Source organism: Vidua macroura, chromosome 3 (assembly GCF_024509145.1).
Source record: "Vidua macroura isolate BioBank_ID:100142 chromosome 3, ASM2450914v1, whole genome shotgun sequence".
Classification (NCBI taxonomy): domain Eukaryota; kingdom Metazoa; phylum Chordata; class Aves; order Passeriformes; family Viduidae; genus Vidua; species Vidua macroura.
This window is the reverse complement of record NC_071573.1, coordinates 69475356-69502574: the sequence shown is the minus strand read 5'-3', so window position 1 is coordinate 69502574 and position 27219 is coordinate 69475356. Positions and strand designations below refer to the sequence as shown.

At 39.7% G+C, this 27219-nt stretch overlaps 1 protein-coding gene across 1 annotated transcript in view; it reads right to left on the bottom strand.

The window, feature by feature from the left end:
• SLC22A16 (solute carrier family 22 member 16) overlaps positions 1-26419 on the bottom strand; it is a 35400-nt gene extending 8981 nt beyond the window's left edge. The window contains exons 1-7 of the mRNA XM_053974244.1: positions 26322-26419; positions 8667-9143; positions 5944-6061; positions 3506-4055; positions 1533-1660; positions 1029-1138; positions 424-523 (exon numbers count right to left, since the gene is read on the bottom strand). Coding sequence (XP_053830219.1) covers positions 424-523; positions 1029-1138; positions 1533-1660; positions 3506-4055; positions 5944-6061; positions 8667-9143; positions 26322-26371 — 1533 coding nt within the window. The 5' untranslated portion in view covers positions 26372-26419. The remainder of the gene's footprint in view (positions 1-423; positions 524-1028; positions 1139-1532; positions 1661-3505; positions 4056-5943; positions 6062-8666; positions 9144-26321) is intronic.
• Between the last annotated feature and the right edge of the window lie 800 nt (positions 26420-27219).

Genomic DNA, 27219 nt, shown 5'->3' with positions numbered 1-27219 from the left:
CCTTTAAAAAAAAGTGAAACTAAATCAGGAGCATTGTCAAAAATTGCTAGGCCTGCAAAAAAGTCTGGACTACAACACTTCCTAAATATTACATGGTAAATACAGAATATTTTTATCAATTTTATGCTAGGATTCAGAGCATAAATATTTTTCTGTCTTCTGTCATAAGAACTTTTCTGAATACTTCAGTGATTCAAAGTCTCCCTTTTGCTTTAGCAGCATATTTTTAACAATATGAGGCTACTAGAATTTGGGACTTGAAAATATCAAACTAGAATGGTTTACTCAATTTTCTTTTTGAAATAAATGTTCAACTTTTGGTTCCTTTGTCACATGAAAAACATACTTAGTAAGTTACTAAAGAGAAAAAAAGTGACACATACGCCTTTTCAAAAAACATTCACCATTGAAATAAATACCTACAAGTGGCATGAAAATCCAGACACTTCTCAGATATACACAGAAAGGAGCAACCACACTTCCTACACGGCACATCATGCTTCCACTTCCAACAGCAAGTGATCTACACAGAAAAGAATTTGAGTAAGAATTCTGGCAGTTAAAGGAAACAATTAGAAATGCACAGACACTTAAAACATCAGTAAGATTTGTGTCTTTAAGCAATTATACTAAGAAGCTGTTGCTATGTCAATGTAAATTTATATTGTAGTGAAATTCAGCTGCTTCTGTAACTAAGATTAAAAAAATAATTATCATTCAGCAGAGATCATGGGATGAATAACCAGGACTTATAAGAAAGGAATAAAAAATGTTTAAGAAAGTATTGAGTATTCTTCTAGTTCCCCAATGGAACCTATCAATGCACATGGAATGCAAAATAACTAAAAAACTATGGTACAGCTAAACTCCAGACAGCTCTGAGGCAGCTGAGGAACTCGTCCCATCCCAGGTCTCTCAGATCGCCACCACTGAGATGCCAAGAGCTGCTGGATCTTGTGTAGAATAACAAATTAATTAATGAAAATTAATTAATTAATGAAAAATACATAACTGGCAAAAGTTCTTACCTTACTATTGTTGGGTACAGTTCTGCTGTGTAGAGATAAATAAGGCCAAATGCCACACCTATGGAAAATTTTCCAGCCATATTTGCTAAGATAATTAATATATTGAAATCCTATTGAAAGAGAGCACAAATAAATATATCACCAGAAAATTACACCCTTCCAAACATAATTTACATTCTTCAAAAGTTGTGACTCTTCTTTAAACAGTAAGCAATACTCATTGCTTGCTTTTTAAAAATTGCTCAGTAAGTTACTAGTTTCCATATCACTTTTTACCAGTCCTGGTTCACTGAAGCCCTGGGAGCATTTTATGTGTGACTCCAGCAATGAGATTGAAATTTGTACTGAAAATATAAAAAATCTATCTTAGTCTGGCAGCTGCAACTTAAAACCAGCCTTTAATTAACTATTCTATGATTTAGAAAGAGCAGCTGCATCTACCGACTTCAGAGCCTTTAAAATCAATTTCTGCTATAGGAACACTTCCAACCATACGTGACTAACCTGAGGTATGAACATAATTAAAACACAGATCAGTGCACTTAAAATAAGGAACGGAATGAGTGTGTTTCTCCTTCCCAGTTTGTCCATCGCAACGCAAGCAATGATATAGCAAGGCAACTCCACAGCACCTGTCAGTATGAAATTATCTCAGTTTAAGCCATGATTACACATATTCATCTCATAACTGTAACTTCCTCTTTATGAGGAATTTATCTGATCTAGGGGGTAGTAAACAAGTAAAATCTAAAGATAACCAGTGTGTTGGGCTAGTTCATTTGGTTACAGAAAGTGTGACAGAAGGCAGAGAACAGCCTAAAATACGGAAGTGGGAGTGGAGAAGGATAAGGGAAACAGGTTTCACAGCACAGAGCAGCTCCAGTTCTCTTTGGGGTGGAAAATTACAGAAAAGAGCAAGGCCACAGTTCTGTTTCTATGACACTGATGCTTCTGTCTGGAAGCTCTACATTTGCTGCTCTTCTCCTTCAGATATTTTCACATTAAAGCTCAAGTGTGCCCAGAGGGAATATGGCTGCTGTCACACCAACACACCTCTCAGGATCTGCCAGCTTCCACCTGGACAGGTGCCTCTGCCAGCATCAGCTCAAAATCATCTCAAAGTAAAAGGCAAGAAAGGTCTGTCCACATCCAGTTTTCTGAGTAAGCCCCACTAATAGAGAGCTTCCTCCCTTCTTCATAAAAAAAAAGAGGGCTTACAATATGCCACTCGTAATACAGATTATCCTGTCCTAATATTTCTTTCCAGAGAAAAACTGCTGCTGCTCTAAGGACCTGGCATTTGGCTAGACCTGTTTGCACTGTGTAAACATAATTTGCCCCTAGACAAACAATACTGAGCCAAAGCCAGTTTGGACATGTTTTAAGTGAATTTGCTCAGGAAGAATGCTACTATGTCCAATGTAAAATCAAGGAAGAACATAAGATACAGCCCTGAACAGCCTGGATTCGTTTATTAAGTACATATAGTATGTCAATTCACCTGTAATATCCGGAAACAATCTTTTGGGGTTGTGTTGGAAAAAGCAGGTTGTAATTATTTGGTGTCTGTTAGTCTGCTAAAACATTTTTAGAAGAGATGAGTACAGTGTACTCCACAATAGCAGTTTAGTTATCTGGGCAACACCAGCACCCACTCTTCAACACATCAGTCTAACAATACATGGACAAAACAAACTGGAATAATGAAAACCCCAGTCCTTCTGTGAGACTGTATACATGATCAGTCACATTCACTTCACTCAGAGTACTCAGCTGCACAAAGCAAAGCACATGATTTAATTCTTCACTGGCTCAGAGCTGCAAGTCTGATCTAGAGTCTTCTGAAGTCAGTGGAATATTTCCACTGATGTTAACAAACTTTGGATCAGGCCTTGAATGCACTGAGCTGCCTTTATAAACAACTTACACGCCAGAGAAAGATTACAGCCAGAATGATAAAACTAAAGGAGTATTACAACTTAATTAAAAATACACTTCTGAGAAAACTAAAATGACTCTTCCTTCTGACAATTATGATTATGTTTTCCAAACAGGCAAACTCAATATATAATGACTGTAAGTGATAAAAGTAATATTTTTTCCTCCCATTTTCCTAGTTTGTGCCTTTAACAGAGATGTGTGAATTTTGTGTTGCTTGTCTTCCTGCTTCCCCTGGTGTTTGTGTGGATCTATTATAAGCTTCCAAGGCAAAAAAAGAAGACAAGCCAGAATATGGTTTTACAATCAGAAAGACAAACAGAGAAGAATTCTGTGCACCAACAAATTCAAATTTTTTTTTTTAGATACAGTGAAATTTGGAGTGAATGATACTGTGTTAGTCAACTTTATGAAGAATTAGCAAGAAACTTTTCACAATTGAATGAACAAAGTAAAAAATTGGTTATCAAATCTATAGACATTTTTAAATGCTATGTTCCAGTTCTGTCATTAACAGAATAAGGTACAAGAATATTTACCTATGAGAAAGAGATTTAAATATTCATTGCCTCCTAGACTGACAGAACTGAGGGAGAAGACGTAGTACCCCAAGCTCCCAGTGAACCAGATCAGCCAGACTGTGATGGTCCTTCTTGCAATTTGCCAGTTACAAAACAGGTCTAAGATGTTGTGCTTCTTTGCTGAGGATGTATCATCATCACCTGTTCTGCCACTGGCTAGATCATCTTGTTGGACTGAGAACAGTTCAGAAACTTTGCAGGGAGTGCTGACTTTATTCCATCTTGCCATTGTATCAATCACTTTTTGTGCATCTTCATATCTTTCCTCTGACAGGAGCCAAAAAGGTGTTTCTGGGAGCATCCAGCAGCACAAGACAAAGGGAAGAGTTGCTACGGAGAGAAATATCTGATAGACCCACCAGGTCCGAGCCAAAAATCCCACGAGTGCCACAATCATAATTCCCATAGCAAAAAAAGCATGGACATGCATAGAAGCCCAGGTTCGTGCTTTAATGCCAACAAATTCAGTCACATAAACAAAAGCCACAACCAGATAGCCACTTGAAACCTGGGAGGGTGGGAGAGAGAAAAGAAAAAAAAAAAATCCAGAGTGAGGTTTGTTTCTACTATCCCTGTGCACCAGCAGTAAAAAGAAACAGCTAACAATGTTCTACATCTGTGTATGCTAAATTGTCACCGCGCTGGCCTGTCTCACACTGACAGAAAAAAAGGCAACCATGAAAACGAATCAGCTGGAGAAAAAAAAAATCACTCAAACCTTCAGACTGCCTGGACACTATTTAAAAATGTAAAGTGAATTAGGATGCTTCTCTGTAGTGGGGGACAGCCAGCAAGAGACACCTGTGAAGAAACAATTTGCTGATGTCATTAAGGCCTTCTCCTCCAAAAATCAGGTCCCTTAATGACATCACAAACTGGATGCTTGGGAAAGAGAGGTCCCCTGAAGTAATTGTCACTTCTGAAAATCTTGATCTCAGCTTTTAAGCAGACTGTTAATAACCTGCATGTCAGAAAACTGCACATTTATGAACAATTACCTTCCACACTCTTGTAAATGATCTCATTAAATCAAAGTTTTTACAATATTGGAATATATACACAATATATACACATTTACAGGTTCTCATGTGAATGCAATTACTGGCATGTTCTACATAATAGTATTTCTTCATTGAATATATATATATATTATTGAATATATATATATTTTTCAATTTCTCAAATAGCTCAACATCAAATTCCTGGTGTCGTAAAACATTGCAAAACACAGCTGGAGAATATAGACTAGAAAATATTTCAGTATATTGCTTTGATTAATCGATTTTCCCATTAAAAATATTCCAGTCAATAATCTCCGATTCTCAACCCACTGATAGGAAAGCTGCACTGACCACAGTGGCATGGGGCTACAGTTTAGAACTGCACCTTGCAAATCAGTCCCAATGGCCAGATAAAACCTACAGCATCGGTCTGGTCAGAGCTTTTTGCTTTTCTAAACTACCACAGGACCTGGCATCAACAGCCAAGGGAGTCAGCACAGGGACTCCTGTAGACCTCACTGTTCAAGGCTGACATGATGGAGTTTTTCCTGCTAGGAAATTCAGGCAAAGGGAGCTCCAGATACAAGGTCCTGTCTTGACTAATGCACTGTCAGTAGGAACAAAATAAATTATGGGAATATTTTCAAATAAACAACCCATGTTCAATAAGTTAGATTTTTTTTTGTGTGTGTGATGGCATTCTAATTTCTTTATGCATTATGTAGTGAAAAGCTCAAGAATGTATTTTGGGCTGTAAAATAGTTATTTAAAATTGGTTATTATGTATAAATATTGAATATGTGTCAGATATTGGATGTATACTACACATACATAAACTTGTGTGTGTGGGTCTGCATAAACACATATACTGAAATACCCTTAAGTACAATATAAAACATCTAGGTGTTAAATATATCTGCCTATGTATTTAGTATTCCAGATACAGCTTAAAAGACCAAAGAGATGCATGGAAGAGAAAATGTGCATCTCTCCTCCATCACTCAAAACAGTAGAGATAAAAATAATACTTATTATAGATTTGCTAGTTTAAGAAAAAATATATTCCATTTCTAACAATAAGGAGAAATGCAACAGCAGCTGCAATGCAGAATCCAGAGTTTGCTGCTCACACTTGGTATTTAATTACCAGTCCAGCAGAGGTTGGGATGGAGGAAGTACCAAACACTGCTTCATACAGACGCTTTCTATTAATTCAAAGAGGAAAACTGCTGTGGTCCAAGAACATTCAGACTCTCCCTGCTCTGCTGAAATAAGTGCAACAGATGGGGCTTTAGAATAATGAAGTAGGAGAGGAAATAATAACAAAAGGGAGGTTTTCCTGAGAAGGGGTAAGAAATGACATGGAAAAGGGCCAGGGTGAACTTCCTTTCTTACCATAGCGAGGAGAAAGCGCACAATCACGAAACTGTAGTAGTCAAACGTGAAGGCCACTGCAATGCCAAATACAAACTGACCAGCGCTTGTGAACCATATAACACGCTGTCTTCCCAGTCTGCAAATCACAGCAGTAATAAAATCATCAATAACCACAAACATTCTATTAAAATACACCTGCAGCTCCAGAGAGCCTAGATGGAAGTTAATAACTCACCACAGAAATTCTGGTTCAGTTACCTGTATTAATTTGTCAGTAATTCCAGATTCCAAGAAAAAGGATGAATGGAACTTCCATTCCACAATTCTTGGCTGGAAACAATGTGCAGTGAGCATTACATAAGTTCGCCTCCAGTTTTAACTTCTACATAACTGATTGGTAATTTTACTCTTATTTATGAGGACATAAATCAGTTTTTCAGATATATTAAGTAGCATCATGTTAATAATTTCTGACAAAAGTTAGCTGTGATATCATATGCCATCTTTTGTCAAAGTAACAACCAATTTGGATAGTAATGAAAGGTCTCTGTACCTTTGTTCAGTTCTTTAAAATTGAATTCTCTAACAAATGACAATCACACAGTTCCCCATCATTTTCTGATTTCTGACAGCACATATACATGTATATAAAAACACAGAAATTCAGGAAGAAAGTAAACTAATGGCAAAAAAATCATGTCAAATACTAGCTGCAGCAGGAGATATACAAGACTCCATTGGGAATTCACTACATTCTAGCTACAAATGCTTTGTAACACAAAATGCGTGGAATTATTTTTCTTCCCTGATAATAATTCCTTGGTTCTTATTTCCTCCTCCATTGCAAACAGCTTTTCACAAATGGGGATATTACTTTTAGACAGAGAGTTTGAGGACTTTTGGACTGTTTATTTTATGTGAGTATTTTGTACTCCAGTGAAATTCCTCCTGTTTTTTCTCAGCCTTGACCCGAAGTCATGATTTGGTCTTTGATCCCCGCCAGGAAAGATCCCAGTAAGTCTTAGCTATCTGAACTCTTCTGTTGGGAAATCTGTTAATTGGTAATGGGAGGGATACACAAGCTTATTTCCCATGAGCCAGGATGTGTCAGAAAATAATAACTTGCAGCTGTAAATTCTGCAGCTGTAAATCTGCATCTCAGAATGTGTGTATTATCTTAACTGGTTGTCCATGGGTTGAATTAATGGAAATGAGAACAATACAATCCTAACCTTATAAATCACATCCAAGTATTAACTAAAAAAATTATGAATTATTTAAATGGACTAAAACCAGATGTTGGCATTATATTCTGGTTTTGTATTAAATACAGTTTTACAAAGCCTGGGATTGGGAGGCAGATTGATTCCATGTGTTCTAAAAGCCAAATTAAAAAGAAAAATTCATCATTGCTTTTGTATTCCCATGTTGTGACTGTCACACTGTAGTGTTGTGCTAATGAAGGAAAATCAGAAAACAACACGTCTGATCTCCTTGTTCTGCTTACACTCTTAGATGTGGGATGAAATGTCACTCTCCACCCAACAGAACTGTCAGTCAACAAGCTCCTTTATAGAAGGACATAAATAACTCTAAACCAGCCTTCAAAGCAAAGCACAGGTACAGAAGGTGCCCAAGACAAAGCTAAGTTCAACATAACTTGGATATTTGATTCTCATATGACAGACAGGCATGGCTGGGTGCTCTCTGAGGCAGGAATATGCCCGTTCGTGTTGAGAGAGAAAACCAGCTGAGGCAGGAGGCCACAGATGTACACCCTGAGGCTCACTGCTGCTTCTCAGTCCAGCTCTGATGCTGGATTTCAGTGCATGGTCTGAGATAACACTCAGGGAGGAAGCGTTGGACAGGAATGGGCCTTGGAACTGTGAGCAAGAGACTGCTCGGGTTGAGTCCCTCCAGGACTGATGCTCCTCGTGCTCAAACAGAACTTTGTACATGCTGGTAAATGAGTGAAGCTGCAGCACAGCTCACCCACACCCATTTTGCCTCTTATGTTCACAAGCTTTCAGGAGACTGAAGTTTAAGCTAATTTTTCAGGGAAAACCTACAACTGGACAGCATGGAACAGTAATATATGGGTGTTTATTTTAAGAAGGGGGGACTTGATTAAACCCTCAAAGCCTTTGCATCAGCTCCACTGAGCTGTACTCATGACAGAGGTTAGGAAAGGTGATTTTCAAATACATGGTATTTAACCTATTTAACCTTCTAGTAGCCCTTCAGCTGTTTGTCATATTACAAAAAAAAAAAAAAAAAAAAAAAAAAAATTAAAAAAAAAAAATCTGCATTTCCACATTTCCACGAGGAACCTTTTATCATGAAAAATGAGGTGAAAATCTACTCCCAGGTTTTACCATTGCTATTACAATGAGCTATTGCTATTCCTGTCAAAATAAGTAAACAAACAAACAAATAAATAAAAATCTAAAGGCAAATACTAGCTACACAGGGCAATTTCAGGGATCAAGGCCTAGAACAATGGATGAGAAAGTGTGAAAAAGTTTTAAAAGTAAATGACTTGAGAATACATTTTAAAATTAGGACTTGTTATAGGAAAAAGAAACCAAGTTAAACAGATCTGTGAATAAAGCAATAACCAAACCTCCTGAATGTTGCATATGTAGTTATGAATACACAATGAATGGAAACAACAAAAACGCGTAGATACACATGGAGTTGCTGTAGTCTGAAGCAACAATTTTCAGAGGACGGCACTGTACCTGTCAGCGATGTCACCAAAAATCACTGCTCCAATCAAGACTCCAAGCATGAACATAGGCTGGATTAATTTTGCAAGCCATTCTCGGTCACAGACCAGATCCCACTGCGTAACAACAGTGCTCTTCCACTTTGTATCATCATAGAGAAATCCATCAGAACAAGGAAATACAGACTTGTTGCCGTTGTATTCATATGCCAGATCCAAATTGACTTCTCGTTTGGACCTGCTGCATTGATCAAGTTCCCAAATTTCTCCATTTTCCAGCTGGACTACAATGTAGTTTTCTGTTGATGTCCATAGTGTCCAGATGTCCTCTATACTCGATGCAGAGGAGTTGTGGAAAAGAACACTACTCACATTTCCAGGGAACCCACATACAAAGTTAGGAGTAACAGCCATGAACACAGATGCTAAGTAATGGATACCACATGACATAGCTTGAAAGACAGATGCAAAATAAACACATGCTTGAAATCTGTAAAGGGAAAGAAAACATTTTACTGAGGAAAAGCCCTCTATACATGAAAAAATATTCAGCATAATTGTTTGGGTAGATCAGTAAATGGAGTTATCATTAATGTGTCTAGTGTTTTGTTGTGTGAGGCTGCTTCAGTATTAGCTAATCTCTACAAGGGAGATGAGAAAGATGAGAAAAAGATCCACAATTAGGAATCTATTGTTAAGAAATGAGTGCTGCTCTTAGTTATGTGTTCAGTCATACAGAGAAAACAATTTAAAATGAAACAGTTCTGACCTTAAGCACTTAGTTTGAAGCAGCCTTCCACCCTCCAATTCTCTGTAGCACATCTCCTTAAAATAAGGCTTTAGATTACTTGAATGCTTAGAAAAACCAAAATGTTGCAACCTCGGGTTCTTGGGGACAGAGATATGTACATCAAATAAAACAAACCAAACACATTATGACCCTCATTCCACCTAATTGTATCTCTGTAGCCGAATTCCATCTATTTTCCATCTCTCTTTATTGCAGCCAAAAGACAAAGAGAGATTACATGTAGACACACGTAGAAGATAGAATCTGAGCAATGTGAAATGTTTTGTAGCAAAACAGAGCTCTGAACTGGGTTGGGTTTTGGCTTAAACAGGGTGTGCAGTTATCCATTAAAGATTGTATCATAAAGCAAACCTAGTAAAAGAATGTTTTATACACAGCCTGAATTTTGGCATTTTAACAGCTTTTAAAACTTGCTTGAGATGTAAGTAAATCTTAGTAAAAAAATTGCATGTGTTCAGAATTTCAAAAGACTTGCAATGAACTCTAGTGTCACTGTATGCAAATTCTAGACCATTTCTGATAATTTAAGCATAAGGAGTAGTTTTCTCAATTAAATGTTTAAATTATGCATATAATTAGTACAACATCTGTTCAGAAAAAACAAAAAAGCTTTTGTTCTCCTCCCTTTTTTATTTCCTGAAGGCAAATCAATTGCAATAATTTGAAGTATTCAATGAGCTTCTATACATATATTCTTCCTGCAGGATGCAGCAGGCCTTGGCAGTGTGAAACAAAAAGCAATTTTTTTTTTTTTTTTTACATGATCAGAGGCTATCTCTGCTGAAGTTATAGGAAATAATGTCTAAAACCTATTGCCTTGAAATGTCTTTTGGGAAAAGTCAGAGCAATTCCAATCCCTGTAACAAATGCAGACTCTAGATACTCCTTTTCCAAAATGTATCTAATCTAGCCATGAATTCCCATAATATAAATCTCAACAGTACATACTCTAGGACTTTTAAATCTATCATCAAAATTTCTAAATAATTTTGAAACTATCTATAAGCAAAGTATTGAAGCAGAGTTCTCTTGTAAAGCACACCTCCATTCACCATCCTTATTCTCCTCTGCCTTTTAGCTTGATTCTTATTTCGTTGGTAAATGCAAACCCAGTGGCCTATCCTGTCCTTCCAATGGCATTTGACATTGCTGTTGTTCTGCTGCAGTGCTTTTTATCCCCCTTTCTCTTGACTAACAGTTCTATTGACTTTTCTACAGCAGTCTGAGGAGTGAGTTGAATTGCTAAACCCACTGTGGCAGCTCAAAATCTGGCTCCACTTCCCTCTGGAGGATACTGCAAGGCAATCCTCACACAGGTGCTGTGCTGCTCCTTCCCGAACAAAACCGAAAGATATGGTCAGGAGAAACTGAACATAACCACAGCAACCCTTTAAGTCTATCAATTCTCTCTCAAGAGAACAGCTTCTTGGGGATTAAGTAGCTAGCCATAGATCAAAGCAAGGCCGAAACAGCTCTGAAAGGTGTTTGAGCTATCTTGGACCATAAAAAAAAACCAAAGGTTATTTTGAAATGTAACCCCTGGGACCCTCTTGATGCAGACAAATATGGTCACAATGTTTTTTTAGTTCCTCTTCTCTGGTTTCATTTTAAACTGTTCCCATCAAAAGACACAAATTCATTTTAAAAATAGCAGAGCACGACCAAATTCAACAACCTGGGCTACTGTTGCAGTATGCAGAATGCAAGAAAGAGATAATAGTGAATTAAACCCCTAGAAGCTGTCATCTTCTACTAGCTAGTAAAAAGTGGCATACTTGGAATCAGGGTCCCCAGTATTTGCAATATCTGTCATTATGCATTAGAAAATTGCAGTGTCAAATAATCCACTTGGTATTTCTGAGAGAGAGGGAGAATTAAATAATTTCAAACTCTCATACACACCTCTTGAGTTTCCTAATCAGTTCTTTCAATACAAGAAATATCAGGACCATCATTTATCTTCATCTCAGTAAGAGTGTGTAGGAAAAATATATTTATGCCCTTTTTTTGTCAGAGAGGCTTAAGGGAGATAACAACTTTTAAGGATAGAGTCTGAGAAGATGGCATGAAACAATCCACTACAGAAATTTTTACAAATTCAAAGCCCAACAGTATCACCAAGGCTATGAGCAGGTCCGGTTAATATCTGCTCTCACTACTCACTTGAGAGTTTTATCTTTCCTGAACATTTCTTGTGATCATACTTCAATGACCATTTTGACAGACCGCTCCACTGTCAAATCTTTCTGTGGGAAAGTTTCTCATTAAATCTAATCTCTATGTCCCCTTTTCAGATATAAGACTATTATTAGCTTATAAAACACTCTGGTACAACCTTGAATAAATCTTCCTTTTCTTTTATCACTTCATTGTAGAGAATTCTCAGTTCTCCTCCTCCTCCTGTTACTGCCTGCAACCATACTAACTGCAGTCTGTTACCCTTTCCTTTTCTTTGTGTCCTTTCTATCCACCTCTGTAAAAAGCAATACAGGATTCATTTTAAAGAAATATCTGTCATACAATATTTCACCCATCTTCCAAGGGTTTCGCTTACAATTAGATATAGCTTATTCTTGTAAAAACATCCTTCCGCTTCCAATGTTATGAAGATCTTATTCAGTTTCAACAAAGAAATCCACTCTGTAGCACCATTGTTTTTCTTACCTAATTTGCAGCATCAATGTTAAGCAAACACAATAAGTCAGAATACCAGATATACATGAACAGAGATAATTTATGCTGAATATGACTTCATTTAAGAATAGGAAAATGGATTTTTACAGCAAAATGACCATGTTAATCAGAATTTTGCAGGCGGGATTGCACTGCAGATTTTAACCTCTACCTGCTCAATAAAAGAGCCAAGGAGCAGGCAGGGGGAGCTGGGATAGGGAGGAATAAGGCCTGATGAAAAGCATTTGGAAACACCAGGGTCTGAAGGCACTCTGCACCACACTAAAAGGCTTCTTCCCTGCCTGCAAAAACTATTTACTGCTGTCTCCAGTAAAATTCCACACTGGGCTGGCTAAGCCCTTCTCTGTATATACTCTGTATGTGCATATTTTTGTATATACAAAACACAGAAAAACTACCCTGAAAGCCCTGTTTTGCTGTGAAGGAAAAACCCACTGCTGACTATGGCAGTGTTTCAACAGCATTCTCACTGGTCCTAGATTGAAAAGCCCAACCTTATGAGCTTCTGGCAATCTCCCATGGGTAGGAAGAGCTTTTCTTCCAGAAAGACCAGTGGTATAAATGTCAGGAAATTCCTTAACCTGTATAGTTACCAAAGAAGAATGAATAGGACCATTAGGGACAACATAGGGAAAGGATGAAAAGTGTGTAGGGAGGTCGATGTGTAGGGATGTAGGAAGGTAAGTGTGTAGGGATAGGAGGTGACAGGATAATACTACAGGTTCATGGAATTTTGCTTTCCAGACCAGCTGGAGATTAAAAAGGAACAAAGACACAGGTCCAGAATCAGGGCAGAAAGGGTTGCTGGAGCAGAGACTGGGGTGGCAGAGTGCTGGGCGAGGAGGAGCATAGAGCTGCTGCCTCCTCTGTTGCCACCTGGGATGCCTCCCTTTGAACCCCTGGGTACATGAGCTGCATCTCAGACCCTGTGCTGTGGCTATGTGGATGCCCTGCCCCGGTCTCAGAGCCCTGGGACAGGTCCTTGGCTCATGGTCATGCCATGGCCCAGCAGCCTCCGGCCTTTGTGGGAGCCTGGAGCAGCTCCCTGGACGCCGTGCAGGCCAGGAGGTCACAGCACAACATCTACAGGTCATGCACTTCACTGACCTGTTCTGGCACAGGGTAAAGTCTAGGCTGTCCTTGCTCCCCACTGTAAATTATTAACTTCTTCCCAAACTCTTAATTTAAGAACACCAAACCAATAAGGAAGTCCTTTATTACTGAGCTTAAAGCTCTCTGTTGCAGACAAATATATACTATAATTCCTTTATTAACCACACCAAACTCAATGTTAAAAGTTAAATTTCCCTGAATAAAGAAATACTGTTGTTCATGCATCGAAATGGTAAGAAAATACCATTGCCGGAGCAAATACCACTCTTGAACTTCACCAAAAAAAAGTGAATTCGGTGATTTATTTTCCAGGACTGATCTCAAAAAGGACAGATTTTGGCAGTAGGATTTTAGATACCAGTCATCTTCACATACACATAACAGATTATAGAACATACATTGTTGCAAATAATCTAACCTATTTTACAGATATATTTTCCTTTTTAAAAACCCCACTTTTTGCCATTTTAAAAAAAGTTCTGTGAACATGATGACTGTCCTAAAAGGTATGATAATTTCTCTCAGTGTTTTTCCATCTCTTCAGTGACTTGCCATGGGAGATAATTATTTGGCAAGTACATTTTTTTCACTCTTGCCAGGAGTGTCAAATATAGAAGTCAAGAAGACTTTATAGGTTACTGCTCCAGTATAGAGATGCTTAATGGATGCCAGAAGTCAAATGAGCCTAAAATTGTCTTCACAAAAGCAAGACACAACATGAAAACATTCCAGTCCCTCTCAAAATATTTGTGCTATTTCTCCACAGTATTTTTTTTTTTTTTTTCACTTTGCAGCTTATAGTAAAAAAAGATTTTTGCATTTTCTATTTCCTCTGCACAAGTTCAAAGATCAGGAAGAAAAGCAACTGGTAATATCATGTCACTACCTGAATACGAGAAATACTGTTCCATAAAGACAATGAAGTAGATCTCAGACCACTGTTGCTCCGGCTGTAATCTCATGGCACAACATCTCTGTGGCACTGTCACTGCAAGATATTTTCTCCCTTCTCTTTTGCCACTTTATTCCCCCCTTGAGACCCAGTACACTCTAGCCTCAGCTGTAGTGGTATTTCTTTTGTGGACCATCTGTGAACTTTGTCTGGCAAACTGATCTGACTTGAATAAAAAAGTCAAAATAAATTTTTAATTTTTTAAAATGAAAAACAAAACCAATAAGCTAGACTAGTTTTTCAGTCTAATTTATATTACATCCATGCAAATTATCCACACCAGTCTATTTGGAAAGTCATCCATCTCGCACACAAAAAATACTTGAAGTGCACATTGCCACATATATGGTAGAGAATAAATCCCCAGCCTCAGAGTACTTTAGCATTGTCAGTTATTGCAGTGTACAGCAGGGACAAGACTTGCTATTGGACACTAATTTTATGTTAAATAAAATATGATTCTGATTTCCTTGTTTGTCCATCAAAAAGAGAAGAGGAGAAATTACCAGATACTCATCAAAATCTAATATAAACATCTTAAATAATTTTGGTGTAGAATAGACTCACAAAACTGTTCTGTGATTAACAAAGTATTTGTACTACTCCACAGGCTTTATAAGAATTATTTTTCTTCTTGTCTTGTCAACGACCTCATCTGTAAGTTGCTTAAGTCAGAAAACAGTACGTTTTTGTTGTGCAGTGTACACTCAACAGGATAGATTCAGTGGAAAGAAATTTCCAGATATTTACTATTTCTGAAAGAATTTGTGTTCAGTAACCACTTTAACCTCTGTATTCCATCCTGGGTTGATTGGTTTTTTGTTTGGTTTTTTCATGTGAGAAAAGCCATTCAGCATTCTTTCCACTCTAAACCAAAAAGCTATGATGCACTTCCACATTTATCTTTTGAGAGGAAAGGAACTGAATGTGACTCAAGAGTATTTTTGCTATGGTGCAGAGATGCAGATTTGGAAGCAGCCTTAAATATACAACATGCACAACCTTATTTGACTTATGGTGTCAAGAATAAACTTCCTTCCCTCCTAAGGTCAGTTTGAACTATGCTGAGAGCCTCAGCTCACATGGTTTTTGTCAGAATTTGTTTTCAGAGGCAGAAGATGCTGTGTTTGATGTCCAGTTTAAACCTATCAACAGCACAGATGAAACACAAATAAAGGTAACTGTGGCATCAGGAAGATCTCAGGAATTAAATGCTGTCGTCATTGACAACGTGTGCATCAATGTGCAGTCACCAAACATCAAACACCAAATCATTCTTACATTTAAAATGGATTCTCTCAAGAATTCACTTCCGTCTCATTAAACTTATGCACATTAGCCTTTGATTAAGACAAGTTCAGCATTTGTTCACCAGAATCAAGAAGAAAAATACATTGGCTGCTCACTACTCTGCATTTGGTATGACAGATGAAGGAAGTCACATCAGCATGAAAATAAAGAAACAGTGCTACGGAATTAAGGGCCATACTTAAAAAAAAAAACTATATATTGAAACTTAATAAAACAGTTCTACAGTTCTTCATTTTGACTATTTAGGTCAGGCACATAAGGTTCCTGTCATCACCTGTGCCAAAATAATAAATATTGCTGGGTTTCAACAGTTGAGTAACACAGCTTTCACCAATGGACAGCCACGCACAGCTGAAAGGGAGCTGCTGCTAAAGGTACCCCAGAGTTTCTTGCTGCCCCCCTGCCAGGCGTGGCTGCCCCAGGGGAGAGCCAGCCAGGAAAATGGTGTGATCATGGCTCAGCCACTCCAGCCCAATGCCCAACCTTCTCATTCAAATGGCAGTGAAACTGGGAAAGACACAGAGGCTTTGGATTTGCACTCAAGCAACCAAGGTACACATAAACATTCCACTCGACTTTCCTGGGAAAGCAACTTCTGATTAAGGGGGAGCACACCACTGGGAGCAACAGCAATTCCAACAATTTTATTCTTGTTACCCACTTGTCCTTTCTGCTATACACGGGTTAAGGACATATGCCAGGTAATTTAATTAAGAAAGAGCATGACCATGCAGTTTGTAAGCAATTTAGCTTTGTTTTGGAATAATTTGGACTAGTGTTACACACAGCAGAGTGGTTATACTTGAACAGTAGTAACACTTCAGGCTCTATACTTGGAAGTTTCTATTCCAGGAATGGCATTTCTATAAACATCTACCATTTAGAAAATTAGCATGTACTCTGCATGATGTATCACTAGCATTACTTGTCACAGGGCAAACTCAATTTCAGTTTCTCTGGTAACACTGTTTTCTTTTGGTCAGCCTGTTTTTTGTGGACAAATCGAAATTAGGTATTTCATTCCCTTCCACACTGTACCATTTCCATCAGCTTACGGAAGCAAATAATTTCCCATCATAATCTGTAAAGTGTCTAATAGAATTTCAGTGTTTTTATTGAGATTCCATCTAACTGTAGACATAGGCAGTACTTCATGCATAGACAGTTATATTTCATTCTTCCTTTCCCATTTAGGAAATAGGATGCTTTCTGCTGGTTGCATTGCTGATACAATGGACTAACTGTGGTCAAACTAGATTATATTTATTTTAATTTATTTTACCTTTTTTCTTCTTTCTATAATCCTGAAATAAAACTAACTGGTTGTCATAGTAATTACATTCTTACTCCTCTGTTATTCTATTTACATATTTATTCTGCAAAACCTTGAATCTGTTGCAGCTGACAGTACAAACACATGAGCTGAATATGTACTTCAGAGTGGTGAAAACTGCCTATTCTGAGGCAATGAGCAATCTATTTTTTAAAGGTTAATTTACAAAGTAATTAAGCCTTACAGTTCTCATAGTTCTATTATGCATTTTAAGAACTCTTTTTTTTTGTTGTTTTTTTCCTATTTATAGTCACACCTAAGAAGATTTGGAAACAGACAGCTCATTTTCAGTAAAAATTCTACATAAATTCTCTTCACATCCTGCCACACATTGTAAAGCATACTACCCAAGGTTTTAAATTTCTATATTTGAAATTTAATTCCTTCCTGGAAAATGACTGTAAAATTACTTATTCTTACAGGTTTTTGGAAGTTTTCTGGAAAAATGTAAAACAAGTGAGGAGTCTGTGCAATTAATTTAAGAACACTGGACATCACTTTCCTAGGGAATGTTTGTATCTGTGCCTGTACCTATGAATATCTTATGAGTTTTCAGTTAGAAATTATATGGAATATTAGCTCCATGGATCAAAGTATGTTTGACTCATTTCTATAAATACTTGAGAGAAATGTCATGGAATTTTGGGTTGCTCCATTCTCTAAATCTTCCTTAATATAAGCAGTGATTTTATCCATAGCATTACTTTTGCAGCCTTGAATATGGTTAAGGTAATTTAGTCTATTTCTATGAGCTACATAAAGCAGTTTATACTAGATAATGTGTCATTTTATTCTCCCTGGCTCCATTTGCAACTCTTACAATGTTCTTTGTTAATTCTGGCATTCACCATAGTGACTCTTCATCAAAAGCAAAACCGAAAAGCTGAAGTAGATACCTTTGCTTTATTAGCTTTTTTGAATATTTCATTTTTTAAAAAATACCACTTAACAAGACATTACATTAAGAGAATTAAGTGTCAGATAACTCTGTCTTCTAAAATTTTGGACAAAGTCAACATGTAAATCAAGGCATCCCTTCAGAAAAGGCAACTCAGTGTCAGCCACAGATTCTTTTCTGTTGAAGAGAATACTGACAGTTCCAATCCTACCTATATGGAATCCTATATTTTCAATTCTGTATCTCTACAGCTTGAAGAAAGAGATTCAATTTAATGCAGGGTCTGGTATGGTCAAATTATTTTCTTCTGTTAAGCATGCTTTAGCTTCTGGAATTGTTTAAGTACACCCGTATTTAGTGGCTATGTAGTACATGAGAAATAAAACGGCCTCCACATAGACAGCTCTTCTCCCTCTCTGTAACAGAGTAGCTTGAATCTTTAACAAAGTCTTCTGCTTTGTTAAAACCCAGTTTGGATAGGAAGAAGAGTAAAATGTATCTCCTTTCTTCCTCTCTCTTCAGGAGTCTACGCTGATGACCCACCAATGGTTCAGGAGCTCTTGGGAGGGCTCAGGTTAATCGCCCTGACAGCACATCTTCCCCAAGGCAAGGAAAGTTATTTCTAAACCCACAGAAAAGATGGGTCCACAGCTACGGATAGTGAGGATAGTGAGAGGGCTTTCAGCTTCTTTTGCAGGTTTGTGCCTCATCTTCCCTCCAAACTGTTCCTCTTCACTGTAAATGCATAACCCATTCTTTACTTCCACAGTACTGTCAGGTTCTTTCCTTGAGTCTTTCCCTTATGGTATCTCATCCAAGGGAATGATCTGCAATAATCCTATATTCTAACTGCACATTAATATTTACAAGCATTTTAGAGGTCCTGCTCTCCACAAAAATAAAGAAGCCGAATTCTGCTCAGACCTACCAGGATTCTTCTACATAAATCTACTTTTGTACTAACTGCCCCCTCTAATCTCAATGAGTGAGACAGAACCAAGGTTGGCTACATGATCTACAAAGGATGTCAGTCCTTCAAGAAACCTAAAATACAGATGTAAATGAGATGAGGTTCCAGTTTCTCTGAACCTGGAACTAACATGTATTATCTCTCTCAGAAAGGTGGAGCTGTATCAACTTTATGGTGTTCCCAGCCCTGCTGACACACACCAGTTCTAAAGACACAGGAAAAAAGATCAAACAATAATTTGTTCTGGAATATCATACCTAAATATAAATTATAAATTATTTAAATGAAATCAGTATAATTTTACCATGCTTACCGCTCACAGTTCATGTAGATGCAATATAATGTATACAGTATGCAATCCATATACATCTATACTATTTCTCTAGATCCCCTTTCCACTTGGTGAGGAATCACCCACAATCCAGGATTTACCTTGTCCTAAACCACGTAGTGAAAACAAGACAGATGGGTCATGCCCTTAACAGTCCAATTCTCCCTCTGGACAAGGTGACTTTACAGGTGTCTGAAGTTTACACTACAAGCCTGTAAAGATATTGAGGTGAGCTCTCTAGTGCTTTGATTTGGACAGCTGATTCCCCACACAGCTAGAACAGACTTTTACAGATGTATCAGGTAGGAACTTAGATGCTTCCATATCTCTTTCACAACTTAGAGAGGAGAACAAAGTCACAATACAGCTGGAAAAGTTCAGGCCGTCATGGATATAACACATTTAAATGGCACTAAACTCAATCCAAAGTGTGGTGCTGATTGCTCTTTATAGAGCAGCAAATTATTCCCAGTTCTTTGAAGCACCTTTTCAGAACTTCTTTTCTACTTCTTGCTGCCTTATTGGCCTTTTCTATCCATCCTTCAGGGCTTGTCCTGTATTCTTGCCTCAGCACCACTGCTGCAGTTACATCTTTGATGCAGCTACCTAATGGTAATGCCTCCAGATAATAGGAAGAGGAAACCTAACTTCAGCTCTTGATGAAAACATTTTCTTGAGGAAAGAGTTCAGTATATGATCCAATGGATGGTGCTTCTAGATTCCTCAAATCATATTTTCACCACATGATATTTTCAAAGAACATCTGCTCTGCATGAGCTAATCTGCTAATATATACCTTAATATGGTACATTGATGGCCAAACTATCATTATTAGGACTTGTAAATCTCTGTCTTCTACAATTTTTCATCACAATTTTTCCAGTCTTGCAATTGTAACCAAGATATAGCTACTTCAGCTGATATCTTCTCTGGCTTGCTATTTTTTCCATATTTCTGAAAAGTTGAGGATCTCATGTTCTTGTTCAGCTGCTAGAGTTTTGTGGCTCAAGTTATAGTAAATAAAATGCCAGCAGTGTATGTATCTCAGTACCATCCTTGTTGTGTATAGCAAAATGGTGGCACAGAAATTGTCACAGAATATGCTAAAGGCTCCTGGGGCCTTTCAAAAATTCCCTAAATTTAAAGGTGTTTTCAGCTTGCATGATTTTACTTTCTGCAATAAATTCAAACTTTCCATGAGTAAGGCCTTTAATAAAAATTTCCTTCCAATTTAGAGATATCTTAGTATTGCTGAAAATCATTACTATTGTAAGAAAATTACTGATACAGCTTTTATAGGAATGGTATCCCTGTCCTAGGCATTGATTACAGGGAACACACTGTCCAGTGCCCTACATGTTTCATATTCATTCACACCATAATGTTTTAGGATGAAGGAGTTGATCATCAGCTTCTTGACGTGTGTGATAACTGCCTTACTCTGCCATAACTGTGTCTATGCTACAGCTTGGTTTAGAAGCCACCCTAGGGTGCTGGCAACATTTCAGAGGTGAATCTCAGCTGTCTGGTTTACAAATCATAATTGATTTAGCAGCTTTAAGTTTCAGTGTTGCTCGCACTGCAGGTTCTAACCTTAGAGAAAAAATGGATAGTACAGGTGCAATTTCATCCCACTTTTTATTTAGTCGTCTTTCTATTATGGCAATCTACTTTTTCATCTGCTTCTCTTACTATAATCTACTTTTTCAAGCCAGAGACAGGCAAGCACCTCCAGGGTGAGGATGCCAGAATGTTCTGTGGCTGAACACTTTTATCTATGCAGATCTTGCTTTAGACTCCCCCAGTATGACCTGGATGCCAGCAAATGCTGTTAGAACCTCCTGCAGACCATGCTGCTAGTACATTGCCACCATTATCCTGGAGAACTTGCCAGTATTCAGCTTTGGCTCTGAGTCTTGAGAATATTTCTACTTTTGCCTAGCCAGGCATAGATAATAAGGCCTTTGTTTAGGCTGCTGGAGTTTGCTCTCTGAAAACACATGGGCTGTCTCGGTTCTCCAAAGCTATTACGATGCCTTCCAACCAACAAGGTTAAGTACTATTAGCAAAATATCCCCCCTACACAGACACAAAAAAAAAAAACAAAAAAAAAAAAAAAAAAAAAAAAAACCCAAAAAAAAAAAAAACACCAAAAAAAAAAAAAAAAAACAAAAACACCAAAAAAAAAAAAAAGAGGGGAAAAAAGAAATGCTGCCAAGTCCCTATTTCATCCTAGGAACATCTGAAATGAGCACAGGCTGACTCAGATGTTATAATATAGCATAGTTTTAAGAATGCTTATCAAACAATTCTGTCAAACACCACCCCTGACTAGGAGCCAAAGGAGGACTTAGATATGAGATTCCTCTGACTGACAGCTGTCCACTGGTACATTTTGAAAACAGAATGACAGATATGTTGCAATAAATTTTTCTACTGTATAAGGTAGCACATGGGGGAAAAAGGGATTTTTTTTTTGAAAACAATCTCTAAACCACGGCACTTTGTTCATCTTCAGCAAACTACTCAAAGGTTAAGCAGAAATTCACATTATATAATTTAAAAATATTAATTTTGTGTAGAATGTACTAAGTACTAAATGTATTAGTAGTTGAGAAAAATCTTGTAATGCTTCCACTTTTTAAATTAAACCTTGACTGTTCAAATGCTCAATATGAATACAATGGCCTGCTTCTCCATACTAACTTGAAAAAGAAAAACCAATTTCTTTCCATATCTAACAAGCACACTTCTCCACTTGAAAAATACATTTTTGCTGGGAAAGAACCTTTCAAGGTATCTGTAAAACACATGAGTGTGAAAAATCATTGCTTGAAAGTGTTCTTTTTTTCTTTTTGTGAAAAGAAGAGGTAAGCACGATCTTTGAGATACTTGGGACTCCTTCTTAATTGACACAAACCAAGAATTTCTGGAAGTAAAATGTACACAGCACAATTTGCAGATGTAATCTGATCACAAAAGCTTTGAGCTGTGAAACAAGAGAGAGGATAAGGGCAACAGCATGAAAAGAGGAGCCTGGAAAAGTTCCAAGGTGTGAAAAGAAGACAGACTGTTCGGTGGAGAGCTTTAGAAGCGAACCAAAGCTCTGCAAAGTAGGGAGAAGAAAAACAGTGTTAGCACCAGCCACTCAAATATTGCTACCATGGCACTGAGCAGCAGTCAGCAGAAGTCCAATACAAAGAATTTCTACAAAAGTCAAGCAAGTTTTTTTAGCTAAGTGGACTCTCTCATATATTTATAAACGCTAGAAAAGTTCCAGGGTAATAAAGAGACATTGAAAGTGTTTGTATGTGTATTAATGTCTACTAAATCCCATGTTTGGCTGGAACAGGTGACTGCTCTATCCAAACAAGCAGCCTGTCCTGCTCACCTCCTCCTCACAATAGCCATTGCTAATCTTAGGTTTGCTTGCTTCTAAAGTCCAAAAAGTAGCAACTCCACAACTCCAGCAAAAAGTTCATAGAAGACAACAGTGCAAAGATGTCAAAACCTGAATAAATACATAAATATCTCAGTAAAGATAAATAGTAGTAATTTTAAATTTATTAGATAGTCTAGCTGCTAGTAAGATGTATTCTTTATAAAACCAACACTTGAAAATCTAGGTAACGTGCTCAACTTTGTAAAAGACAGAATATTTCAAAAGAAGAGGCAATATTTTAAAAGATTCTGGAAATACTTCATTACAAAATCTGGAAATAGTGTCAGTGACACCCAATCTTCCTCTCTCTCCCCGACAATTTTCACCACCTGCTTTTAGCTAAAGTATAAGCCAAGATTTGAAAACTGTTAATCACAAGGAAAACGCTGCGTACCATGTAAGCTGCATCTCAGAGCTACCAGACGTTCCAGCTGGGAAATCAAATCCTTATGCTCATCCACACTTACCATAAGGGGCTCCTCCCCAGATCTCTCTTTAGACAGTCATTCCTGATTAGATCATGTCTCCACTCAGCACACTGCCATGGTGCAGATGAGAGCGACAGAATACATAGCCTGTTTCTCACCAGCAACCACATACGTACATTTTGTGTCCTGCTGGTAGATTAAAGTCACTGAAGTGATCAAAAGTCCTTTAGTTTACCTGGGAATTCAACGTGCAGGCAGTGTGAGCCATCTCCCAAGGCTCACCCACCCACTATGCCCACAATTTGCTACCAACCTTTTGCCCACTGGTTGTGTCTCCCCTTTCCCAGCACAGGGCCTGCCAGGGACAGCCAGTGTCTGACTGCACCTGATTTTGCCTGATGGGCCCCTGAGAAGGTTTTTGGACTTGGAGTGGGTGGGCAGAGGGGGGCTGAGGCAGGGGGTTGAGAGGGAGAGCCCATAGGTGCAGTCTGGCAGGATCTGCTGCATGGGAGAAGGGTGCAGTTCACTGCAGATACATTGGGAGCTTTAAGGCTTGGCAACCCTTTAGTGATGAGGCCATCTGAGTCAGGCAGCACTATTTGTCTGTCACCCAATCTCTGCAATAGTGACCAGTGATCTCATGCTCCACAGACTCAAGAACAATGTTTAAAACAACCTGCTTGAATTTATAGGCCACAGATGCTACCCATGCCCAAATTCAAACAGAGGCATAAAGTCTTCCTTTAATGGCATAGGCTACAGGAGCCATGACACGTTTATGGTTGTTCATGCATGTCTCAAGACCCTCTTAAGAACAATGGCGTCACTGAGGCTTGTAAAAGAGAGCCCAAACGGAAAGCAAAATATTGTCAGCATCCATGTGAATGTAAATTCTGTAAAATTCACAACCTTAACCAATGAATATTATTATCTATATATTAATAACTTCTATATAGCTATAATACATATAATACAGCTATATTATCAGATATATATACAGCTATAGCTGTATTATACATATAATACGGCTATATTATCTGTATATTAATAACTTATATACAGCTATGTACTATATATTACATGTATATAAAATGCATGCACACTATCTCTGTATTTATATATGTATGAACAGCTGCTCATTCTCTACTGCATCTGTCAGATTTTAAGAAAATTGAAACAGTCTTAAAATACTGACAGTCATGCTTGGATTGCTCAGAAGCTGACTGTGTCAAATCTATAGAATTTATATATAGTGCATAGGTTATATGGGCCTTATGGTAATTGCTTGAACTGAAGAAATGAATCACTGATTATCTCTCAGCGCCAGGATGCTGCAAACTGAACAGAACTAACTCGATGGTTACAGTTATTAACAACTTTTCATATGAAATAGGATAATTTATCTAGCACTATCAAGGGATTTAAAAAAGTTTTTACAATATTTTTAAATAGCTCCACCCACCATAAGCTGCTATTATAATTACTGTTATACTATACCAGTAGTGTGGCCTTTGAAATCTCAAACAGCCATAAGTCTAACAGGACTATGCAAATTTTGGTAGCCTGCATCTCATCTCAAAGCTCCTAAACTTAAAGCAGCTCTTATTGAACTGCATCTCAAACAACTTGGTCCCTAGATGTCAGGTAATTGCTGTAGAATTGGTCTCCTTTTAATTGCAATGAGTAGTTTTGAAAACTTTATCTAAAGTATTGATAAATGTTCTCAAGTAGGAAAACTACTCCAGTAATTAAAAATACCTACTTTTGTGTTATTTCAGTATTCAGTGTCAAGTGCTTGCTTTCCACAAAGAGCACAAAATAGAAAAACAACAGCAGCAGCAAAATCAACTGATTGCTAGGATTTCTCTCCTAGTTCACACAGAACAAGGTATTTTTGTGGCTGACCCAGAACTGATAACAAACGAGATTTGTTCAGATACACATGCGTGTAAGTCACAGCCTAGCCAAATAGCTAATTGAAGCACAGGTGCCACTTAAGCAAGAAAACGTCTTTCCATCCTAACCATCTGAAGAGGCTATTGATACCCACCACTACTGCTTGCACATGATATTAAGAGCCTCTCCTGCTGCAGTTCAGGCACTTCAACCATTACAAGGAGCTCCCAGGCTTTGTCCAAAATGCTGCTCCTGCCTGCCCCTGAGAGAAGACCAACATTGTGGGTTAGGCTGGCTCACTGGTCACCGAGTTAGAAAGCACAACACGGCAATTCAACAGCTTGAATTCATAGCCAAATTGTGGCACATGGGTCTATTCCAGCCATCTGCTCTGAGGACCGTGTGCCTGCAAACCCCATGATGATCAGCACATCATGGAAGTGCAGGAGAGAGCTCACTGTGAGGATGTGCACCCATTAGCCTTAATATTCATATCCTCTAAAACTTAACTTCCTTGCCTAACATTTCTTCTCCATTACCTGCTATAAGCGGTCTCAGATGCCAGCCTTGCATCCAGAGCTACAGAAACATAAACACACACACACATGCCATGTCTGTGTATCCATCCAACAAACCCAGGCCTCTGTACACACACACCCCCCACAGCCACAAGGCACATCAAAGGAAACTCGCCACCAGGCACACATCATTTACCATACAGGTAAACCCTTGCTGATAAGGATACATGCACATGCTCCATACGCCTGTAACACAGACAACAAACCCAGCCTCAATAAAAAACACATCCTCTCTTGCACTCAACAACCCTGCGTCCCTAAGCAGAAACAGCCTGAGTGTCACACGGTGCTCCCCTGCATAATGCTTGTGCCCTTCTGTCCTTCTGTCACCCCTGAAGTGCGCAGGCTGTTCCAGACCCTGGGGCTGTATGTGTGTGTGTGTGTCTGTGCGTGTGTTCACACGTGCAAGAAATGTGTGAGTTTTAAGTGTCTAGGAGTGCATGGCCATGACGGGGTGGCTGCACGCACGTGGTGCCGGCAGGTCTGTGAGGCCATGTGGGATCGGTGCTGTGTGGTGCCTGTGCGAGCACGGCACGCACAGGGATGTGCTGCGCGGTGTGAGTGAGCACACGCGTGGAGCGCTGCGCTGTGTGGAAAAGTGCACTGGGGGGGGGAGTGTCGAGTGCCGCAAAAACAAGCAGCAGTGCCTGTCAGTTTCGCCTGAGTTCATACAGCGCGGTGCCGTGTGTCATTTTCTGCGTGCGTGTGACAGTCCCCGTGCGTGTGTCCGTGCGGCGGCCGCTGCGTGTCTGAGCGAGAGCCCCGCAGCCTGCGCGATGCCGGGAGCACACGGGCGCACGGTGCTGTCTCCCCCTGGGGCAGCTGTGACCCCCGGCCGGCGCGGGCAGCCATCAGTCCCCGCACGGGGATGTCCGGGTGCGACAGCCGCGTGCGCGGGGCACCCGCAGTACCTGCCGAAATGTCCCAGGGAGTCGAAGAGCCGCTCGGAGCTGAGAGCCATGGCGGGGCGGCTGCAAGCCGGGAGCCTCGGCGTCGCTGTCCCGGCGGTGCGGGGAAGAGGCACCGTTCTGTCCCCTCCCGTCCCGTCCCGTCCTGTCCGTCCCCAGCCCGCCCCCAGCGCCCGCCCGGCCCCGGCGCCCCGCCCGCCGCGCGGGGAATGGGCGGGCGGCAGGGAGCGGCGGGCGGGAATAACGGGCGCGCCCAACAGCCGCCGCTCCCCGCGGGACCCGGGAGCCGGACCCGGCAGCGGGACCCGGGAGCCGGACCCGGCAGCGGGACCCGGGAGCCGGACCCGGCAGCGGGACCCGGGAGCCGGACCCGGCAGCGGGACCCGGGAGCCGGACCCGGCAGCGGGACCCGGGAGCCGGACCCGGCAGCGGGACCCGGGAGCCGGACCCGGCAGCGGGACCCGGGAGCCGGACCCGGCAGCGGGACCCGGGAGCCGGACCCGGCAGCGGGACCCGGGAGCCGGACCCGGCAGCGGGACCCGGGAGCCGGACCCGGCAGCGGGACCCGGGAGCCGGACCCGGCAACTCCCTTGGTGGTGGCCCTGCGCGCCCCGGGCTGGCTCCGGGCCAGTCCCAGCCCCCGTGTCGCCACTGTGGAGCCTTGGTTCCCGGGAGAGCCGTTCAACCTCCCGCATGACCGAGCGCCTCAGCCCGTTCATATCTTTCATGTTAAAACGAAATTAAAGTAGGCAGTTATGTGCTTACATCCTCCTGTTACAATCCAATAATCCAATATATTTAGGCTGTAGTGTATTTCAAGTGGACGTTTTGAATTAAAGGAGGGTAAAGCCATTTTTTTTTTCCCCACAGGGCAATATCAGAATCATTTTTAGTAGCTTTA